The sequence below is a fragment of the Styela clava genome, chromosome 10 (assembly GCF_964204865.1).
Source record: "Styela clava chromosome 10, kaStyClav1.hap1.2, whole genome shotgun sequence".
NCBI classification, from domain to species: Eukaryota; Metazoa; Chordata; class Ascidiacea; order Stolidobranchia; family Styelidae; genus Styela; species Styela clava.
Window position 1 is genome coordinate 13,119,005 of NC_135259.1, and position 19,004 is coordinate 13,138,008.

The 19,004-nt window shown below is 34.6% G+C and overlaps 3 protein-coding genes across 3 annotated transcripts; 1 reads left to right on the forward strand and 2 right to left on the reverse strand.

Annotated features, from left to right (window-relative positions):
- Positions 1-290: 290 nt before the first annotated feature.
- On the forward strand, positions 291-7,074 carry LOC120338233 (uncharacterized). Its single transcript, XM_039406182.2, has 6 exons — positions 291-441; positions 712-918; positions 1,113-1,225; positions 2,258-2,400; positions 2,674-2,890; positions 3,590-7,074. Exons 1-6 carry the CDS (start codon positions 334-336, stop codon positions 3,645-3,647), a joined length of 846 nt encoding a protein of 281 aa, XP_039262116.2. The 5' UTR covers positions 291-333; the 3' UTR covers positions 3,648-7,074.
- Positions 7,075-7,408: 334 nt separating this feature from the next.
- LOC120338232 (cytochrome P450 2H2-like) lies at positions 7,409-10,604 on the reverse strand. Its single transcript, XM_078117086.1, has 8 exons — positions 10,333-10,604; positions 9,927-10,072; positions 9,576-9,678; positions 9,353-9,462; positions 9,015-9,130; positions 8,282-8,397; positions 7,767-7,911; positions 7,409-7,655 (listed from the first exon to the last, which is right to left on the reverse strand). Exons 1-8 carry the CDS (start codon positions 10,597-10,599, stop codon positions 7,474-7,476), a joined length of 1,185 nt encoding a protein of 394 aa, XP_077973212.1. The 5' UTR covers positions 10,600-10,604; the 3' UTR covers positions 7,409-7,473.
- Positions 10,605-12,712: 2,108 nt separating this feature from the next.
- On the reverse strand, positions 12,713-19,004 carry LOC144428195 (cytochrome P450 2A13-like). The gene is made up of 9 exons (XM_078117085.1): positions 18,714-19,004; positions 18,485-18,630; positions 16,935-17,037; positions 16,380-16,489; positions 16,053-16,168; positions 15,559-15,674; positions 14,954-15,098; positions 14,032-14,192; positions 12,713-13,356 (listed from the first exon to the last, which is right to left on the reverse strand). Exons 1-9 carry the CDS (start codon positions 18,978-18,980, stop codon positions 13,042-13,044), a joined length of 1,479 nt encoding a protein of 492 aa, XP_077973211.1. The 5' UTR covers positions 18,981-19,004; the 3' UTR covers positions 12,713-13,041.

The window sequence follows — 19,004 nt, forward strand, 5'->3', positions numbered from 1 at the left end:
CAGTACTATTCAAATGATCGTAAATGTTCAAGGAAGCTCTCGGAAACCGCCCAGTCTGTGTATTCTAATTATGTTCTTCTGTTATACGTAAATTTACCTTACGCCCACGGTATGTATTTTGTTTTACATTGCCATATAGTAGAAGGAGCGTCCTATATATTGTGCTATTTGGTGGAGTACATTCATGAAATATGCAGCAACTGATTGTTAGATGTCACTGGCAAAAACCTATTACTGATGTACAAGTTATAATTCTTCAAAATTATATATTCGTTTTAATTACTTTCAGGTCTGCTTTAAACTTACAATTTATAGAATAGTAGCATAAAATTAATGAAAATGAAGCTTTTGTGCATCACGATAACGATGTTTTTTGCGACAGCATTGTCAATGGAAGAGAAAAGTTCTGCGGCCTTGTTTCGTGATGTCTTCAAATTTTTGGTAAAAAATCCTGTTTCATTTTTTTTTATCATAATTTAATTTTTGGCTAACTAAAAGGAGCTGCAAGTATAGGGTTTGCACTAATTGTAGACAGGGATCTGGTTGTGATGTCACTTACAAATTAAATTTTTGAGGGGGAAGTGCAAGGTTCGATATTTTGCAAATCATAATGGATTGATTGGAATAGTTGTAGAATGCCAAAAATAATATGATTTATTTTTGTGCTGTGCGTCTTTATTTAAAAAAATTTATTCCGCAATTATCTATCAGGAAGAGAAAAACGAATTGAGTGAGTTATTCGATATGGAGGATGACGAGATAAGAGACGGAGTCTTGCAACTGTTTCGCGATCACGGATTCGATGAGTCCGATCTCATGGCGGATGGGTTTTTCGGTGGTATCTGGAATATGTTTTTTTCTGGCAGTAAAAGTACCTTTCAAGCAGTCCAACTAGCGAAAACACTCGGCTGTTATCAGGTATGTGAAATTGGTTTGGTAGTAAACAAAATACGATGTTTACTGCAGATCCAAAAGATTAAAATTACATTCGAAGAGTGGTATGTAACGAATGAATTTCCACGATTTTATAGTGTGTTTGCTCAGTTCTCAATTAAATATAAGATTAGGGTACATTTCAATCATATAGCGGTGTTGTATTCGTTTTTATTCAGGGAAAAAGCGGTTTAATAAGAACAGTAAGATTTTCATTGAAAAAATATAACGAGTACGGATGTTATTGCGGAGGAGGTCAATCATATGGTAAACCACTGGATGATACCGACAGGTAATTTCATGTTACTAAACGGAAACGTTGGTGGTTGTAATGAATATTTTGAAATATTATTTCGATTAGCTGGCACGAATAAAGACAGAATTGTTCCGTTTATGCTTTACTTAATAATACAAGAATAATGCTCAGTACATCCCATATATCATAAGATCGAACATTAATGTTAATTCTAGTCAAATTGCTTTGTTCTGATAAATAAATGATTTACTTAGAATAACAGAAATATATTTGCATTCAATATTTTGTATGCAGTAAATCGGATGATACTATTTTTTTTTAACAATGTAGGCAATATCAGGACCATTTCCGGCATTTGTATTCACATCGAACGTGGGAACGGTTTATGCTTTATATAATAATACAGCGATAATGCTCAGTTTATCTCATATATATAAAATGATCGAACATTTGTTTTAATAAATAAATGATTCACTTAGAATAACAAAAAAATTTGCATTCAATATTTTGCATGCAGTAAATCGGATGCTACTATTTATTTTTTTTATTAATGTGGGCAATAGCAGGACTATTTCCGACATCTGTATTTACAACGAACGTGGGAGGAGGTGTCGATGTTGGAAAAATATTGCCTACTATAAAGCCTGCTATTGTTATATACTATGAACATGTACAGGCATTGGCTAACTGGTGTGATTTTAATTTGACAAATCTTTACAAAAGTCACATTTTCAATTTCGATTTCGAACAATTCGATTGCAGAATTATGAAAGTGACCAAAAGTCACATTTTCAGTTTTCATATCATCACATTGCCAAATCGAATTCCTAGTGCCCGACATTCACTACACCAAGCTATTGGATACGAAGTGTCCATATGGGTCGTTTTTCTGAATCGTTGTTGTTGATGTTGCCAGTCTAGTTAAGCGATTTTTAGTGGCAAAATCATCTTTCTTTATAGGTAATGGACGAATCGATTTCAAATTAGTAGTATCTAAAGATGGATATGATCGCCAAAAAATCGGTATTGTTGCTTCAAAGCTGCATTTCTGTTTTATTCACCTTTCAGGTGTTGTAAACTCCACGACGAATGCTATGAAAGAACTATGAAAAAATTCAATATCAACGAAGGATGTGACACATACACGACACAGTACAAAACAACATGCTGCAAAAGTCAGAAAATAACAAAATGTGGAGATGCAGGCCCAAGTAAGAAAAGTCCTAGAATAGGACAAGACATTCTGTCACAAAACGAGATGAAAATATGTAACTAAACAGTAATATCGCTATTTATTTTCTCAGACATTGTTCAATCCAGTTGATGTTTGCTTAGACAAAATATTTTTCTCATCTTGAACTATGCTTTATGATTATGTAGTATCTAAGTAGTATTCGTGAAAGAAGTGTGTGAGACTTTTATTTCTGTGACATTCGTCTCATGCAAATTTGATTCGTAATATATTAATATTTAATTTTACCAAGGTGCCGGACGCGGTTTCTGCGACTGTGACCAGGCTATGGCAGTGTGTGTTTCTAAATCTAAAGCTTTAATACAGTATAGACGAACTCTGAAAAATGCCCGAAAACGGAAAGAATGCCGAGTTCCCGGAAAGAAAACGACCCATGCTTCACGATTCTGGGGACTGCTCAAAACCTGCAAAAACATAAGAAGACGCCGCAAGCTACCGACAGAATATCTGTATGTATAATAACTAAGACATTTTCAAATTTTAGGACAAATAAGTATTGTATTTTATTTGCATTTGATGATTTTTTGTAAATCTTGAGAAATAATAAGTGCAATGTTTTGGTCGATATTGTTATTATACTCTCATGATTGTACTGTAGATTACATGTCGACTAAAATCTGTTGCCACATTCTACGATAAATAGCTAAATACGATATGTTTGGTAGTGAAGTATATAAAACGAGATGTATCAGTCCAAAAAAGACAAAGGTTGGCAAATCGACCTCACCACTTGCACCCTACAGCGCAAATGGACTGGGAGCATTTCGCATACAGTCATTGACAAAATTGTAGCTATTGGCTATCGACTGTAAATCTCCTTACTGCGGACGTGCCAAAATGAATATATATAAAAGATATTACTGGTTTTTATAATCGAAATATGTATATTGACTATACCGTTATCTGGGTTTAATACGACTTTGAAAAAATGTAATCTCTCGCTTTTCAACATTTGTGCAATATAGCATTTTAATTGTGAGGAAACAGTAAACTGGGGAACTGCAGTCGAATGTACGTTTGCTGCACAGCTGTATGTTATCATTTTTTCTCGATAGAACATTGTTGAAAGACGGTAGAACATTAGTACTCACTACTAACTTTTATTTTCAATATGAAGATCGTTACATATCATAATTTTTCACTTTTAGGGGACAAGGCAAATGCCCTCAATCAGCAAGACGCAGACGGAGGTCTAGATGGTGGTAGATTCGTATTTTACTGCGAAGCATTTGTATCTTTATAGACACTTGTTTGGCAAACAGAAACTGCTTATGTTAATATTACTCAAGAGTTTTACTTCACTTATCCTCGAAAACCACAGTATAATAATGAGAAAGAGAGAAAGCGAGAGAAAGAAAAGCATAAATACCAAAAACGAAAATTTCGTCGTCGTCAAACATCCATTATAGTTGGTTTTAGAGGGGTATTCGGTAATTTGGCAATTACAACTAGAACCCCAACGTCAAGTTGTGACTTTCTCAAAAGTTTTAGCGGAGATTTTTTATTTCTACTTTCCTGAATCTATGTAAATTAAAATGACTTTATTCATTGAACTATAAACGATTAGATCTTCGTTTTAAATATTTTTGTTGCAATATATCAAATTGAAATTGTTATTATGTAAATGGTTAATTAAAGCCGTATCAATTATAGCAGGCCTGGGCAAGTTGCGGCCCGCGGGCCACATCCGGCCCGCAGCAACGTTTTATCCGGCCCGTGAGCAAGTTTCTAGATTTAGACACTTTTTTTCATTTACCTATAAAATATACTTTGATTGCGAACAAAATAATTTTTAGGACAATGAAAAAGTCGATAATAACATTCGACTAAATTTCCTCTAATTTGCTGTGTCTATTGTCTTTGTCTAACTAAGCATGATAATAAGATTAAATCGCCGATTGTTTTCGTCTCCTCAGGTCACAAATTTTCCTCAACAAATATAAGTCTTGTATACGGAACTGTGAAACCATTGAAAAAAACGAGTTATTATATAATCATCGGCGACGAGATGCTAAAGATAAATAAAGGAGTGAATCTGCAAGCAACCTAAATCTAGATTTAGAGCGGCAATATAAAATACTACAAATTGAACGAAAACAAGTTATGATTCAAACGGCTCGCGATAGATTAGTAACGCTTTTGTGAAAATGGAAATTTCTGGTTGCCCACTTCACACATTTTAATTGCGTAGCCTTCGTGGGCGCGATGTACCTTTTGATCAATTCTGAAAATACCGACCGGGCCTGATTTTATAAGATAATTGATAGAAGGTAAACTCAATCGATTTTTATGTAACTAAAAAGAATTTTACTCGGTGTACTTTATCGCAGGGGGATTTTTCTGATGGTAAAATCTTTAAAACAGAGCTAAGTCAGTGTTGCAGGAACAGATCAGATTTGTCGAATTCACAAAATCGCAAAACACGAATAAAATAATCTGGCACGTTACCTCACATTTTAATGTCCGCAGAATGCGGTGGTATTTCAGAATTCTAATGCTTATATTTTATCAAAGCAGCCGCGGGTTAGGTTGAAAACAACAAGACATTTCAATGTGCCCGTATCATTGCATTTTAAATATATCCGTATCGCAAAAACAGATATAGTATATAAAGTATATCTCACATTTTTAAATCCGCAGATAGTAGGGATGGGCCGGGATTCGGATCCGGACTCGGATTCGAGTCGAATCCAGTCATTTTTTAGACTCGGATTCGATTTCGAGTCCACGTCGTTTTTACCGAGTCTATAATCAATTCTGTTTTTACTAATTTACGCTTATGTTTGTACTGTTACCCCTTTAAATCTCACTATCTACCTTAACTAGTTGAAATTCAAGGTTAGATATTTAACAATATCACTCGTGTGTATTATAAACACACCTAATAAAAACGACGACAGATATCCAGATAATATAACGCAAGGTAAAAACTATTGATAGCTTATAACAATGATGCGCCAGTCGCCTTCAAACTATCTATCCTTTTTAGTATACATGTGGTACACAATAAAATATATGTGTTAGCGCAATATTTTTAAGTTTTCGATTCGCGTAAATAAATATGAAACATGCGCAGGATCAACCCAAGGGGAATCTCATCAATACCTCTTTTAAATCGAGGTTATTACGTGCAATCCTTTCTCTAAAAAGGGAGCAATGGAAAGCATGGAGCGTTTCAGAACGTTTACATGAACTACTGAATTGCAAGCATTGTATTAACGACAAGTGGCACCTCTCTACCATTTGCAAACGCGGCATAGTAAATTTAGGGTTAGAAATATCTGAATTTATGGGAAAGCATTGTAGTCAAAAGCTTTTTATTTTTCTATTTGACATGTAATACTTTTTAAATAGCCGCCCAGAATTGACGCAAGGTGGTGGGCTGAAAATCCAGTTCACAGCCAAGGCGCACATTGACCCAAGTTTACGTTTGTATTATGGCAGCCAAAAAAAACGAAAAATATATTTTTAAATTGATTCAACAGCTATCTGCAGAACCATTAGGCAAAAAATATGAGCTACGCCGTATGTTTGTGTGCTGTAGTATGGTCAAAAACGTGTTTTTCCACTTTTACATTGTGACGTCACGGACTCGGAGGATTCGATTCGAGTCCTTGACCTATTACTCGGATTCGTCGAATCTCTGTAATGTCGGACTCGTCCCATCCCTAGCAGATAGTCGTGGTATTTTACAGCAGACTTTTACGCTCGCAATGCATTAAAATTTCCACGAACCTTGTTCACCTTAAAAATGCTATGATGACAACAAAATTATATGAATCACGATGGCCACCAAAGGCATGGTCCTGATTCCGCATTGTTACTCACTTTCCACTATTAATGACAAAATTCGGCATTGTTATGCAAGCGTTCCGTTTCTCTGATCCAATGTATTGTCTTGAAATCGCCAGGTTTACGTTTTAAACTAGTTTGTTAAATGCGCCTTGAATAAAAATTCTAACAAAGTGCAATAGATATTGTACTCATTTATATACTTACTTATATATAGTACGTATTTAAATATGTGATAAAATACAATAAAAACGCGCAATTGACTCTACTTAGTCCGGCCCGCCACTGCATTTTGAATATTCAATGTGGCCCGATACCAAAAATAATTGCCCAGCCCTGAATTATAGGATGGAAAAACTCTAAGATGCCTGAAAATCTCTGTTCAGAGTGCTGAATTCTTTATAAATGTGTTTGATTTACCAATTTTCTGTATTCAATAGTAAGTTCAACTTAACACCCTCAAAGTTTTATTTTGAGACTTCAAAAACTTGACAACATGAGAAATGATAAAGCCGATTGACCTATACTCTCGTTTCCAGTATAAGGAAATGGTTATCGATTTTGGAGGAAATTATAATCCTCCAAACATTCAATCTAAAAGCAAGGAACTAACAACTCTTCATATCCCATCGATATATATTTCCTCATCTTTCATGATCATTTCAGTAGAAACAACTTTTTGTACTTATTTATGTTTGACAATAAACTTCCATTGCAATCATCATTATCATTTATTTTATTGCATTCCCCCAAAATTACAGTTGTCCAATTTTGTACCAGCCATTTAAAAATACAATCAATGTATTTTGACGAAGGAATAAATTGAATTTCTTTAAATCAATGTTGTAAACAGATATATAAATGATAAAACTGATCTTACACGGCTTCAAAAAATAATTTGTAAGAGAGAGGATGGTAGAACGTTCCTTGGTGACCATGTGAAAACGGTGGTAAAGGGAAATCTGGATCCTCGGAGATTTTGAAATTTCGAAGTAGTCCCGACAAAACAAGAAAAAGTTCCATCTCAGCTAAATGCATTCCAATGCAATTTCTCGGACCGATTGAGAAAGGAATTACGTGACTATGTTTTGAAAACTTTCCTTCGTCGTCAAGAAATCGTTCAGGTTGAAATTCATTTGGATTGCTGAACGTCTTCGGATCTCGATGAACTTCCCATAGATTTATCATCACCTACAATTAGTATGTTTAGTTATAAGTAAACTTCTGCAAAAATCGGAATTCATAACCATGTTATACTTAATAAAGTGTTTGTTGGAAATGTATACCCGCCTAAAGAAACGATCGCAGTTGTCTTTCGAGGTAACAGAATTGCTATTGGTTTGTGCCGTTGGATTTCATGTATAAATGAACATGTTAGATGCATATTTGATCGATTCTCCATCGAAATCGAACCAGCTGTACCTGGAAGTTGAGCAAATATGGACTTAATCGTTCAATTATCATCGTCTATATATTTATGTATTAAGTTCGACGAGATATATTAGAACTTCTATATTGTAGCCCATAACCTACCGCAATTTGCCCTTATTTCATCTCGCAGACTTTCCTGATATTCTTGATGTTTGGCGAGGTAGAGGAAGCACCACCGTAAAGTTGTAGTTGTGGTTTCTGATCCCGTAATTATTAAATCTCTTATGACAGCATCCAATACTTTTCTCTAAATTATAAATCAGAAAATACTAATCATAATATGGTAGGAAAATATTGCTCTTTACGAAGTACATAGATGTATGACAACTCTGTAGAACCAATCATTCAACATGATCTCTAAAACCGCAAGAGGGCGTTTAGGAGGTTTATATCAGAAACTTTTTATTATTGATTCTGATAGTGCTTATTGATGAATTGTATTGAAGTTGGCCGTCATCCATACTTTATTGCAACCCGTCGATCTTCTGAGAAAAAAATCTTCTTTGACTCATGACTGTTACAGCACGAAAAGCGCATGGTATGGATTTGAGAAAGGGACTGATCATTAAAATATCGTGGCTTGTTAACTGTGGTGTATTATCAAAATGTATTAACACCGTGAAAGGTTCAATTTCTTCTTTATTCATTTTCTTTAGGAAAGCATCGATGAAATCCCGAATATCGTTCGGGTCGAATGTCTTTATGTGATTTGCAATCGCTGATCTAACGATTTCTACAAAGAAAGAAAGAATGGAATAGCTAGCTTTCAGACAATAGATGGTATCACAGCATCCAATACTTGCACTATATGTTTGTATCACACTTTAAAAATTGTTGTTGTCGTTAGATTTCTATTACTTTTATTTGTATTAAAAATGGGCTTTATGAGATTCGTTTTTAACGTTGAAGCTTTGTTTGATAACGTCATCAGAATTAAAAGTTGCGCAACGTGTAGCAGTTCAGCGATAGTTTTTTTGACGAGCTGAAGGTAGACTACCGGTACTGTAAAAGATTCAATTTAACAGTTTTGACTTGAAGCATTTGGTATTTTGAATAACGTTAAGTCTGGACACGGGAATCATCATTGTCACGGGATCGGGGAAAATTATAACTGTCACTGTATATCGATAACCTTGTAACGGTGCTGGTAAGTTAGCTGTTTCACAGTTACAGCTTCGTTCAGGATATGATTTTTGGAGTAATTGTGGGTGAATAATTTCGTTTTGGTCTTCGTGTCCATATATTTGAGTATTGCTCTCTTATTATTGCAAAGTGAGGCTATTCTTCGGAATTCATCGTAAATATATCAGAAACCTTGCAGCTGTTTAAATAATAAATCTAAATTAATACCTTTTGTGATTTTTACGTGCTCAAATGTGTCTTGCAAAACTTTTGAAAAACCTGGTAAATAACGAAGCAGAGGAAAAAATTGTATCTTTTGCAACCGGCCGTTGTTTTCGCCAAATCTGTTTATAACGAAAAGAATTTTACATAACCGAAATCATCAAAACAAGAAAGTTGTAAAATAAATGCACAGTGACTCTAGACACAGCTATACTCTACAAAGTCAGATGATAGTATTTCTGGATTGGAGAAATGCTGATCGAAAGTGATAGATTGTCTAACGATTGGAAGAAATCATCAAATGACTTTTTATTGATGATTTAATATAAAAATATAATGCATACCGTTTTCTACTCATGTGCAACATTGTTTTGAAAGGCTCGCTTTCATAATCGACCCTATTTCCACTGACTATACTCATTATTATATTGATCGCAGCATTTCCAAGGTGATTCTGAAAAGTTGAATCCATTGAAAAAAAATATCGGACAATTATTTAAAGGTTGATAAGGATTAAATCACACTAAATCGGCAATGTAAACGGTTGTTTGTGGCATGGTAACTTACAGTGACGTCGAAGGATCTTCCATGTTTAGACATTATAATTTCTGATAAAAATCTAACTTCTTCATTCACACGAGCTTCCATACTTCGCTTGCCAACACCAAATCTGAAAGTAGGTGGAATGGAATTGAAATAGCACGTTGTTCTGACAGTCATATTTCTAAATAGTAATTCGTGTAGACAAAAATATAGAATATTGATGGAATTCTTTACCTTTTCCAAAAAAGCGAATGCTAAAAAACTCGCAGAAGGGCGTCTTGATAAAGTTTTAATACAAATCTTAAGCTCTCAACAATTCATTTGAGCATCTTTTTTGATCCTAATATATCAGCAATTAGTATCACATATATTCACCCTTTTAGTGTCGTTATCCCAAATTTTCGTAGACGTCTATAACTGTCGGAATGAGGTCGATAAACAAAGCCCAGATCTCCCCCAAACGAGCGTATAATAGCCGAAGCACTTTTGCCGGAGAGCGCGTCTCCCTTTTTCAATAAAGCCTGGATTGATGAGAATAGAATTCAGAATAGTTTGTTTTTTATTTATATCGAGTCGAAGAAAAGGGATGATACGGTCGATAAACAAAGCCCAGATCTCCCCCAAACCAACGTATAATAGGCGAAGCATTTTTGCCGAAGAGCGCGTCTCCCTTTTTCAATAAAGCCTAGAATGATGAGAATAGAATTCATAATAGTTTGTTTTTTATTTATATCGAGTTGATAAAAAAGAATGATACTGTCAAAATTTAATGTTTACCCACCTCATGAATTATATCGAAATCGTTCAAAACTACATATGTTTTTCTTCCAAGGGGTAGAGTATAAATTGAACCGTATTCTTTTCTCAGCTTCGCAAGAGTATCTTGTGGTTTCTTGCCCATGAATGGAATATATCCCAGCAATGGTAATCCTGTTGGACCAGGTGGAATTCCAGACTTCCGACTGGTACGCCACCACACCAATATAGTGATTAGAACAACTACTGCACAGCTTTTAACAGTTAATAAAATATCGACCGTGTATTGCATCGTGACTTATTAACTGTAGGTATAAGAATAAATTTGAAATAATCAAGATTGTCATATATATTGTATAGACACATACATTTCAATACGGATCAGGTAATCTTAGAACAAATTTAGTTTTCACATAACTACTATAATATATATTGCTTCAAGGTTCAAGTAACAAGAGTAACAAGAGAGCAATGCTTAACTATATGAAAACGAAGGACGACATATCACACAGAAATTTAAAGTAAAAAACAAGCCCACAGAAATTTTCGAAATAAATAAAAGTATGAGCCTTCTAGCGACTCTCTACTGATAATTTCAGACCAATTGTTTCAATAGTTAATGAGAAAAGCTATTTTTTCACGACAACAGCAAGAAAAATACAAAATGACAAAACGATTTATAGTTTCATTTCGTGTCCAATCAATTCATACGTACAATGCTGTTTATACAATACGTCATTGATTGTCTACTACTCAGCCAAAGCAAAATATCCGCATAAGATTGAAAGAATTTTCTAGGTCAGGGGTGTATAACATTGTGTAGCCGGCGCATTACGTTTTGGTATAAGTTTGACAGTGTGATTTAGGTATTTTTATTTTCTGCTCAATTACAAAATGTTAGATTTCCTTTAGTTTAATGCATAAAAGATTGAGTCAAGTCTTGCTTTTTGTAGATAAAAAAACATATGTTGACGAATACTCACTCCTCTTGGCATTATCTATCTTCAGAGTCTGGCTACATATATGATATATGTGTGTGTGCTGCCTCGATTATGCCAAAATCTATTTCCAATTTAGAATTAAAAGAATTCTTTTATCTGCTGACAATATTCTTTTCCTTTTTGAAGTGATATTTGCAACTTTTATACGGTTCATGATACCGGTAATTTATTTCCCATCCGAAATCAAAAAACATAGCTACTTCTTTGGTTTGTCGTAACAGTCAAGCGCCAAAATGTAAGCAAGTGTAACAATGATACTAAGTTTTATCTAAATTCTAGTTAATTAATAACCAATACCCCCGTATGCGGGGGTGACCAACGCTTCGCTCGAACACGTTCCTGGAACGTCGTGATAACCAGCAAAGTCGATATTAATATTTGTTTTGCACGTTAGAGTTGGACGACCGCAGCAAATAGGCAACATGCATTGCAGCTGGCTTTCGGAAGTTATGTATTAGATTCTTGTATAGAGGATGTCATGTTAATGTAGCTCACGTAGTGACATGTGGACATACATTTTCTGAAATAAAGGAACCTGCTGTTTAAGAGTTCGATACAAATTGAATCCCATGACTGGACGTTATAGGTATCCTTGCCTTGTGCCTATTTTGCAGTTGAAAAACGCGATAGCTCGACGGCAGATTTTGCCTTCGACGGTCGCAGGTTGTGCACCGCTGTTTTTCAGGTAAAATTTAACTTATTGACTCATTTTAGAGTGAAGTAAGAGATGATATATTCCTCGTACTCATGTTGCAATATATAAAATGATAATTACTTAATTTGGCAAGGCTCCACGAGAGCATCATGTATCAATTATGGTGACCGTACATTTGAACCCATGCGTATGTCCACGGGTTCAATCTATATGCGGGTGCTAAAACCCATGGGTTAGGGTTAGTATGGGTTTAACTATCCGTGAAACAAAAAAAAAATCCATAGGTGCAATAGCATACAGGTGCAAATGTCATGGGTTCAAATGTACGTGGGTTCAAATGTACGTGGGTTCAAATGTAATGGAACCATCAATTATAATTGGATGAATTGCACGAATGCTATTTAAACGAAAGATTTTGAATCCAATAGTGAATTCAATTCAACGGCGCGAAGTTTTCTTTTAAACTTGACAGCACATAATAAAGCCGATCGAAAAATTTCCTCCACAAATATCTAGATTGTTATACAGAGAGAATAGTTTTACGGTGTGCCAAATCGTGACCAAATTCTGGTGGAGATTGGTATCCTTCAAAATATTCAATTTTATAAAAGCCAAAAATCAACAATATATTCGCAAGAAGCTAGCTCTTCTTATCCCATCCTATAATATTTATCGTCACTCACGATCAATCATTTCAACAGAAGCGACTTTTTAAAGTTTATAAGGGTTTGACATTAAACCCCTATCGTATTTATTATTGTCATTTATTTTATTGCATTTACATAGAAGCATTCAGTAAAATAAATCCAAAACGACAACTAAATATTTGTTGTGTTATCAATTTACGCTACTTTGTTACATGCAACATATAAATAAATGATTAGTACAGACAACTGGGTAAATATTACAGTCTATATTATGTTAATAATTTAGAGAAAAAAACTTCAGGTAGTATTTTCGACAGTGCTGATAAATTTTTGTACCAGCCAATTAAAAAACAATGAATGTATGACAAATGAATAAATTGCATTTCTTCAAAATCAATGTTGTGGACACACATATGATGAAACCGATCCTACTACTCGACCTCAAAAGATAATTTGTAAGGGAGAGGGTGATACAACATTCCATAGTGACCTTGTGTAAACGAAGGTAATGGATATTTTGGATCCTCGGAGATTTTGAAATTTCGAAGAAGTCCCGACAAAATAACAAAAAGTTCCATTTCCGCTAAATGCATCCCAATACAATTTCTCGGACCGATTGAGAAAGGAATCACGTGACTATGTTTTGAAAACTTTCCCTCGTCGTCGAGAAATCGTTCAGGTTGAAGTTCATTTGGATTGTTGAACGTCTTCGGATCTCGATGAACTTCCCATAGGTTTATCATCATCTAAAACAAGAGAAATATGTTCAGATATATCGACACAAGGGTCAGATGAGTAACGGCAGTCACTGTATCCTTATGTTCAAATATATGTACACAAAGACCAAAACGAAATATTGGGGATCTGCAAAAAACGAATAGAGTCCACGGAAATTTTAAATAAATAAAAATAATAGCCTTCCAGCGAAAAATACAGCCTTAAACTATTGGAAATTTCCAAGCAATTGGTCCGTTCGTTAATAAAACAAGCGATTTTCTCATTGTAGACTACAGGTACCGCAGTAATTACAACTAACGCAAACGCGGAACCGCCACAAAGTGCGCAATTTTGGATGACTTCGTGTCACACAAAAACGGCTATTTCAGATAAATAAAAGTAATAGCCTTCTAGCGAAAAAGACGATCTATAACTACTGAAAATTTCCACGCAACTGGTCCGGTAGTTAATGAAAAAGTGATTTTCTCATAGCAACAAGGAGAAAAATACCAACAAGAACACCACCAACAACATAACGACAAAACGATCCATATGTACATTTCGTGTTCAGTAAGATGTTAAGTGACTTGTAGATGACTTGCAACTGTGGATTATAAATTATGAGTTAGTTCAACTTGGAATTAGTAAAGTTATAAATCAACTTCGCTTTTCGAAAACCGAATTCATAATCATGTTATACTTACTAAAGTATTTGTTGGAAAAGTGTATCCGCCTAAAGAAACGATTTCAGTGGTTTTTCGAGGTAACAAAATTGCTAGAGGTTTGTATCGTTGAACTTCATGTATAAATGAACTTGTTAGATGCATATTTGATCGATTTTCCATTGAAATCGGACCAGCTGTGCCTGAAAAATTGAAATACGATTTCAGTTATTATCGCTTAATTATCACGCTTAGATACCGAACAGAATGACAATAAACAATATGGTGAATAACATATGATCACCGACATATTTATTCCAAAATTTTATTTATGCATTATTATAAGTCAGCGACGTATTACTTTGGGGTCTTAAGCATGGAACGGCAAAAGTAGGAAGACCGTTCAAGACATACTTTGCGCTATTACAGAAGACACTGGTTACTTATCGATCTTAAGATCGGTAAGTATGTTGATAGGTATTTGTCTGTTTGTCTGTCTGTATGTAGTATGCCTGTTTGTCTGTTAGATGAACGCGATATCTCACGAAGGCGAAGTTGAATCTGCTTCAAATTTTGCATGTACATTCATTATATCTCGGACCAGAAACCTATTGATTTTGGATGAATTATGTCGTATAATTAGCGAGGTATTAATCAATTAGTGATGGGACACGCGGTGTCACTATAGAGTCATGAATCGAAACCGCAGTTTCGATCAATAAGTCTTTGGTCTCCGAGCGATATTCTCGTTTACATCTTGCAGATTGTCCTAATGCTATGGACAATAGAGAGTGGCGTAGTCAATGATATGAAGATGGCCGTGGGCATTTAATTTCAAACTTTTGGACGATCAAGTTACGTTTTACGTTTACTGCGGAATACAATTTCTGAAAATTTGGCGAATTTCATGAAAGAGCAAAAATTACAAAGTTAAGTTGAATACTTTCCATTATATACGACCTACCGCAATGAGTCTTTATTTCATCTCGTAGACGTTTCTGATATTCTTGATGTTTGGCGAGGTAGAGTAAGCACCAACGTAAAGCTGTAGTTGTGGTTTCTGATCCAGCAATGAATAAATCTCGTATGACAGCATCTAATATCTCTCTCTGTATGATAGATAAAATATATATATATTAATAGTGACAGACGCGGTATAGACTATAAAGCAAAATATTGTTTGATGAGAAAGACGCAGTAGTATGACATCTCTGTAGCGCAAGTTACTCTTCACGTAGTACTTATAACGTAATTTTTTAAATAAACTTGATTAACTTCTTAGTCGGAATTATTATTATTTGCGTTTCCTGATTTCTGTAATAATTTTCCAGTGTGTTCATACTCAGTACAAGTTTTCATTGTGGATATTGACTATGGGCGTTTCAGTCTAACTTCGAACTTATAAGGGAAACTTCATGCACAATATATACATAGCATATGCATCTGTTACAACGTCGATAAACCAAAATGCCATGCGATGATAAGTAAATGACCAGGAACGTAGTCTGTGTCCTGAACCGTGGTTTTATGCATATGGAAACTGTATGCTATTAAAACGTTTTTACATACCGTGAAAGGTTCAGTTTCTTCTTTGTTCATTTCCTCCAAAAAAGCATCAATGAAATCTCGAATGTCGTTTGGGTCGAATGTCTTTATATGATTTTCAATCGTTGATCTTACGATTCCTACAATAAAAGTATGGAATAGCTAAAAAAACATGTCAAGTTTCAAACAATTTTTATAGGACATAACGCTGGTGGAACTATCTTGACAACATATTTTCGGCATACCAGGTTGATATAAAGACTCTTCAATCTAGTTCGTTTTATTTCAACCAATCTCACCGAGCGTGTTTAAAATTTGTGGTTATATTTCGGCCAAATCATAAAGCATTACTTCAAATATTTTAAAATTGTTTATAACTTACTATTTACATAAGTACAGGGCTTTTCTAGCGAATCTAATCATTGCACACATACCGATCGATAGGTCAGCCTTTTAGCCATCATACCACGAAAGGAAATTTTCGTGAAAAGAAATAAGGCAGCAATTAAAATTAATACCTTTTGTAACTTTTACTTGCTCAATTGTGTCTTGAAAAACTTTTGAATAACCTGGTAGATAACGGAGTAGAGGAAAAAATTGTATCTTTTGCATCCGACCGCTGTTTTCGCCAAATCTGTTAAACACAATATAAATTAAAACCATAAAACAACAATTAAGATGCAGCAGAATAACAGCAATCATATTCACTTTGCAAAGTATAGTAATTTTGTTTTTCCTGGATTGAAAGTGAAGAACTGCACATCGAAAACGGGAGTTTCTGTGAATAATGTAAATTACTATAAAAACTTTTTCATTGTTGATGATTTCAACTGAATACTTCTCACCTTTTTGCATTCATATCTAACATTGTTTTGAAAGGCTCACTTTCGTAATCTACCCTATTTCCACTGACTATACTCATTATTATATTGATCGCAGCGTTTCCAAGATGATTCTGAAAAATAAAGTTGAATCCACTGAAAAGAATTCTGTAACAATCATTTAAATATAGTATATTCAGAACTTGATTCAATTTGTAAAACTCAGAATATAACTGGGCATACAGCAATAACACGAACGAGAAAATGCATGATGTATTCTTTTTGAGATTAAAATTTCAAAAAATCCGAAACTATATAAATGTACTATGCACTTCAAGAGTCCGACTGTACACTAACGCAAATGTATTTTTGTAACGTTTCGTCTGCCAAAATCAGACTTCCTCTGACAAGCAGTTTACAACAATGACAAGGAAAAAACAATCTTGCGGTTTTTGTTCATGCGCATGATTGTTATTTTATTGTTGTTGGTGTAACCTGCTTGTCCGAAGAATATATCTACTATAGTTTGTACTAAGTATATGGGAGATCAGGACGATTGTTCGAGGAATGGTCACTTACGGTGACATCAAAGGATCGTCCATGTTTAGACATTATAATTTCTGATAAATATCTAACTTCTTCATTCACACGATCTTCCATGCTTCGCTTCCCAACACCAAATCTAATGGTAGAAGGAAAGAAAATAACAAAATACGTAATGAATACGGTCTTATTTCTAAATAGCTCTCCGATTGTAGATTCTCGATAAAGGTTGCTGGTTTGAACATTCAACTGATTTAACTTGGTACTACTTATTTCTGGGTGTTTACTCACATCGCGATTATTGGCTGATTATGCTATTGCTTCATGTTATGGTTAAAACTGTCTAGTGCTTTAGTCATTGGGTTTGAATTATATATATATTTCTTTCTTGCTCGTACTTATTTTAATGGGTATCTATTATTGTTTGTCATGTCACTGTGTCCGACTGAAATTTAGATCAAAACAATTTGGGAGAAATCTGTTCGTTTTATTCCGGCATTTTAGTTAAAGAGACATAGTAGGCAAGAATAATTTGTCAATTGGCAGAAATCCCAATTGTTTCTTAATATTTTCCAGAAGTGGCCAACCTTCTTCCGACCGAAAAACCTTCAAAATAGATCGCGATCGACTGATCGGTAATAAGGTCCTACACAAAAACGAATGGGCACTGAATGTGCAGATAACTGCACACGCATACAAAAACATTCCCCCGCTGCCAATAAGAAGTCTTTGTGGGCACATTATTATTAAAATCGACACAAAATTTGTATTTTTTATGTTCCATGGAAATTGTTGATTTGATTATTTAATTGTACCCGGAGTAAATGTTTTGTTATTTATTTAAGATTCATTCAAATCATACAATTCAGATAAAGGATTTAGGATGCGCCTAATTTTTAGTCGTAAGTGTTGAAAATTCTTCAAGAAACCTTCTATGTATTATCTAAACAGCACAAAATATATATTCTTAGACCATGAATGTTACCTGACTTCAGTATCTAATTTATAATTTCCTCCCAACGCAATCCTTCGCTTGCTTAGAATTAGAACAAATTGGGCATTTTGATGCCACTGCTACCATTGTGAATAAATTTTTCAAAAACATGCATTTGTTACGTAATAATATTTTTTATATCGGGATTGCCCAGACTTAAATACTGTATGTGTATGTTGTATTTTGCGCCTGTAAAGTACTGTATTCTTCCTGTTGTAAAACACACAACTGTTTCGAGGCAATTTTTGAGGAATTTCAATAATAGTCACTCAACATCAGACGCGATCGTCTGCTCGAGACGTGGCGATCGCGATCGACGTGTTGACCACCCCTGGTCTATTCTATGCAATGTACAGAAGAGCAGGAATGGGGCCGGATTAGGTTGAAATTCAACGGAGACAAAAACATGTTGAATTAGGCTTATTTGCATTACAAGTGCCAAAAAAAAAAAAGTTTGATAACGCTTCATTACAATCGTAAGATTTCTACAATCTGGGGGAAATGTCAGAATATTTTCAATTTTAATATGTCAGAAATTTGAATTTACTTACAATAACACCGCTTAGGCAGAAGAGTTTAGTGGTAATCTTACCCTTTTAGTGTTGTTATACCGAATTTTCGTAAACGTCTATAACTGTTGGAATAACTTCGCCATACGTAGCCCATATCTCCACCAAACCAACGTATTATAGGCGAAGGATCTTTATCGGAAATTGCGTTTCCCTTTTTCATCAAAGCCTAAAATGATCATAAAATGAAAATTTATAATAGTTTGTTGTTTAATTTATTTTGATTTCAAATTTTATTATTAATTACCTCACCTCATGAATTATGTCGAAATCGTTCAAAACCACAAATGTTCTGCTTCCAAGAGGTAGAGTATAAATTGAACCATATTGTTTTCTAAGCTTCGCCAAAGTATTTTGAGGTTTCTTGCCCATAAATGGAATATATCCCAACAGTGGCAATCCTGTCGGTCCAGGTGGGAGCCCGGACTTCCGATTACTGCGCCACCACACGAAAACGGTGACTAGAACAAATATTGCACAGCTTTTAACTGCTAATAAAATATCGACCGTGTATTGCATATTTTATTGATATTTTTCTCTGTT

Coding starts and splice junctions, on each gene's coding strand:
- LOC120338232 (XM_078117086.1), bottom strand. CDS start 10,599: ATGCAATACACGGTCGATATTTTATTAACTGTTAAAAGCTGTGCAGTA. Junction 9,679..9,926: donor GGGATAACGACACTAAAAGG/GTGAATATATGT, acceptor ACCTACTTTCAG/ATTTGGTGTTGGCAAGCGAA. Junction 9,131..9,352: donor TTGCACATGAGTAGAAAACG/GTATGCATTATA, acceptor CGTTATAAACAG/ATTTGGCGAAAACAACGGCC.
- LOC144428195 (XM_078117085.1), bottom strand. CDS start 18,980: ATGCAATACACGGTCGATATTTTATTAGCAGTTAAAAGCTGTGCAATA. Junction 17,038..18,484: donor GGTATAACAACACTAAAAGG/GTAAGATTACCA, acceptor TTCTACCATTAG/ATTTGGTGTTGGGAAGCGAA. Junction 16,490..16,934: donor GACGATCCTTTGATGTCACC/GTAAGTGACCAT, acceptor TTTATTTTTCAG/AATCATCTTGGAAACGCTGC.
- LOC120338233 (XM_039406182.2), top strand. CDS start 334: ATGAAAATGAAGCTTTTGTGCATCACGATAACGATGTTTTTTGCGACA. Junction 1,226..2,257: donor CCACTGGATGATACCGACAG/GTAATTTCATGT, acceptor TTCACCTTTCAG/GTGTTGTAAACTCCACGACG. Junction 2,891..3,589: donor AAGCTACCGACAGAATATCT/GTATGTATAATA, acceptor TTTCACTTTTAG/GGGACAAGGCAAATGCCCTC.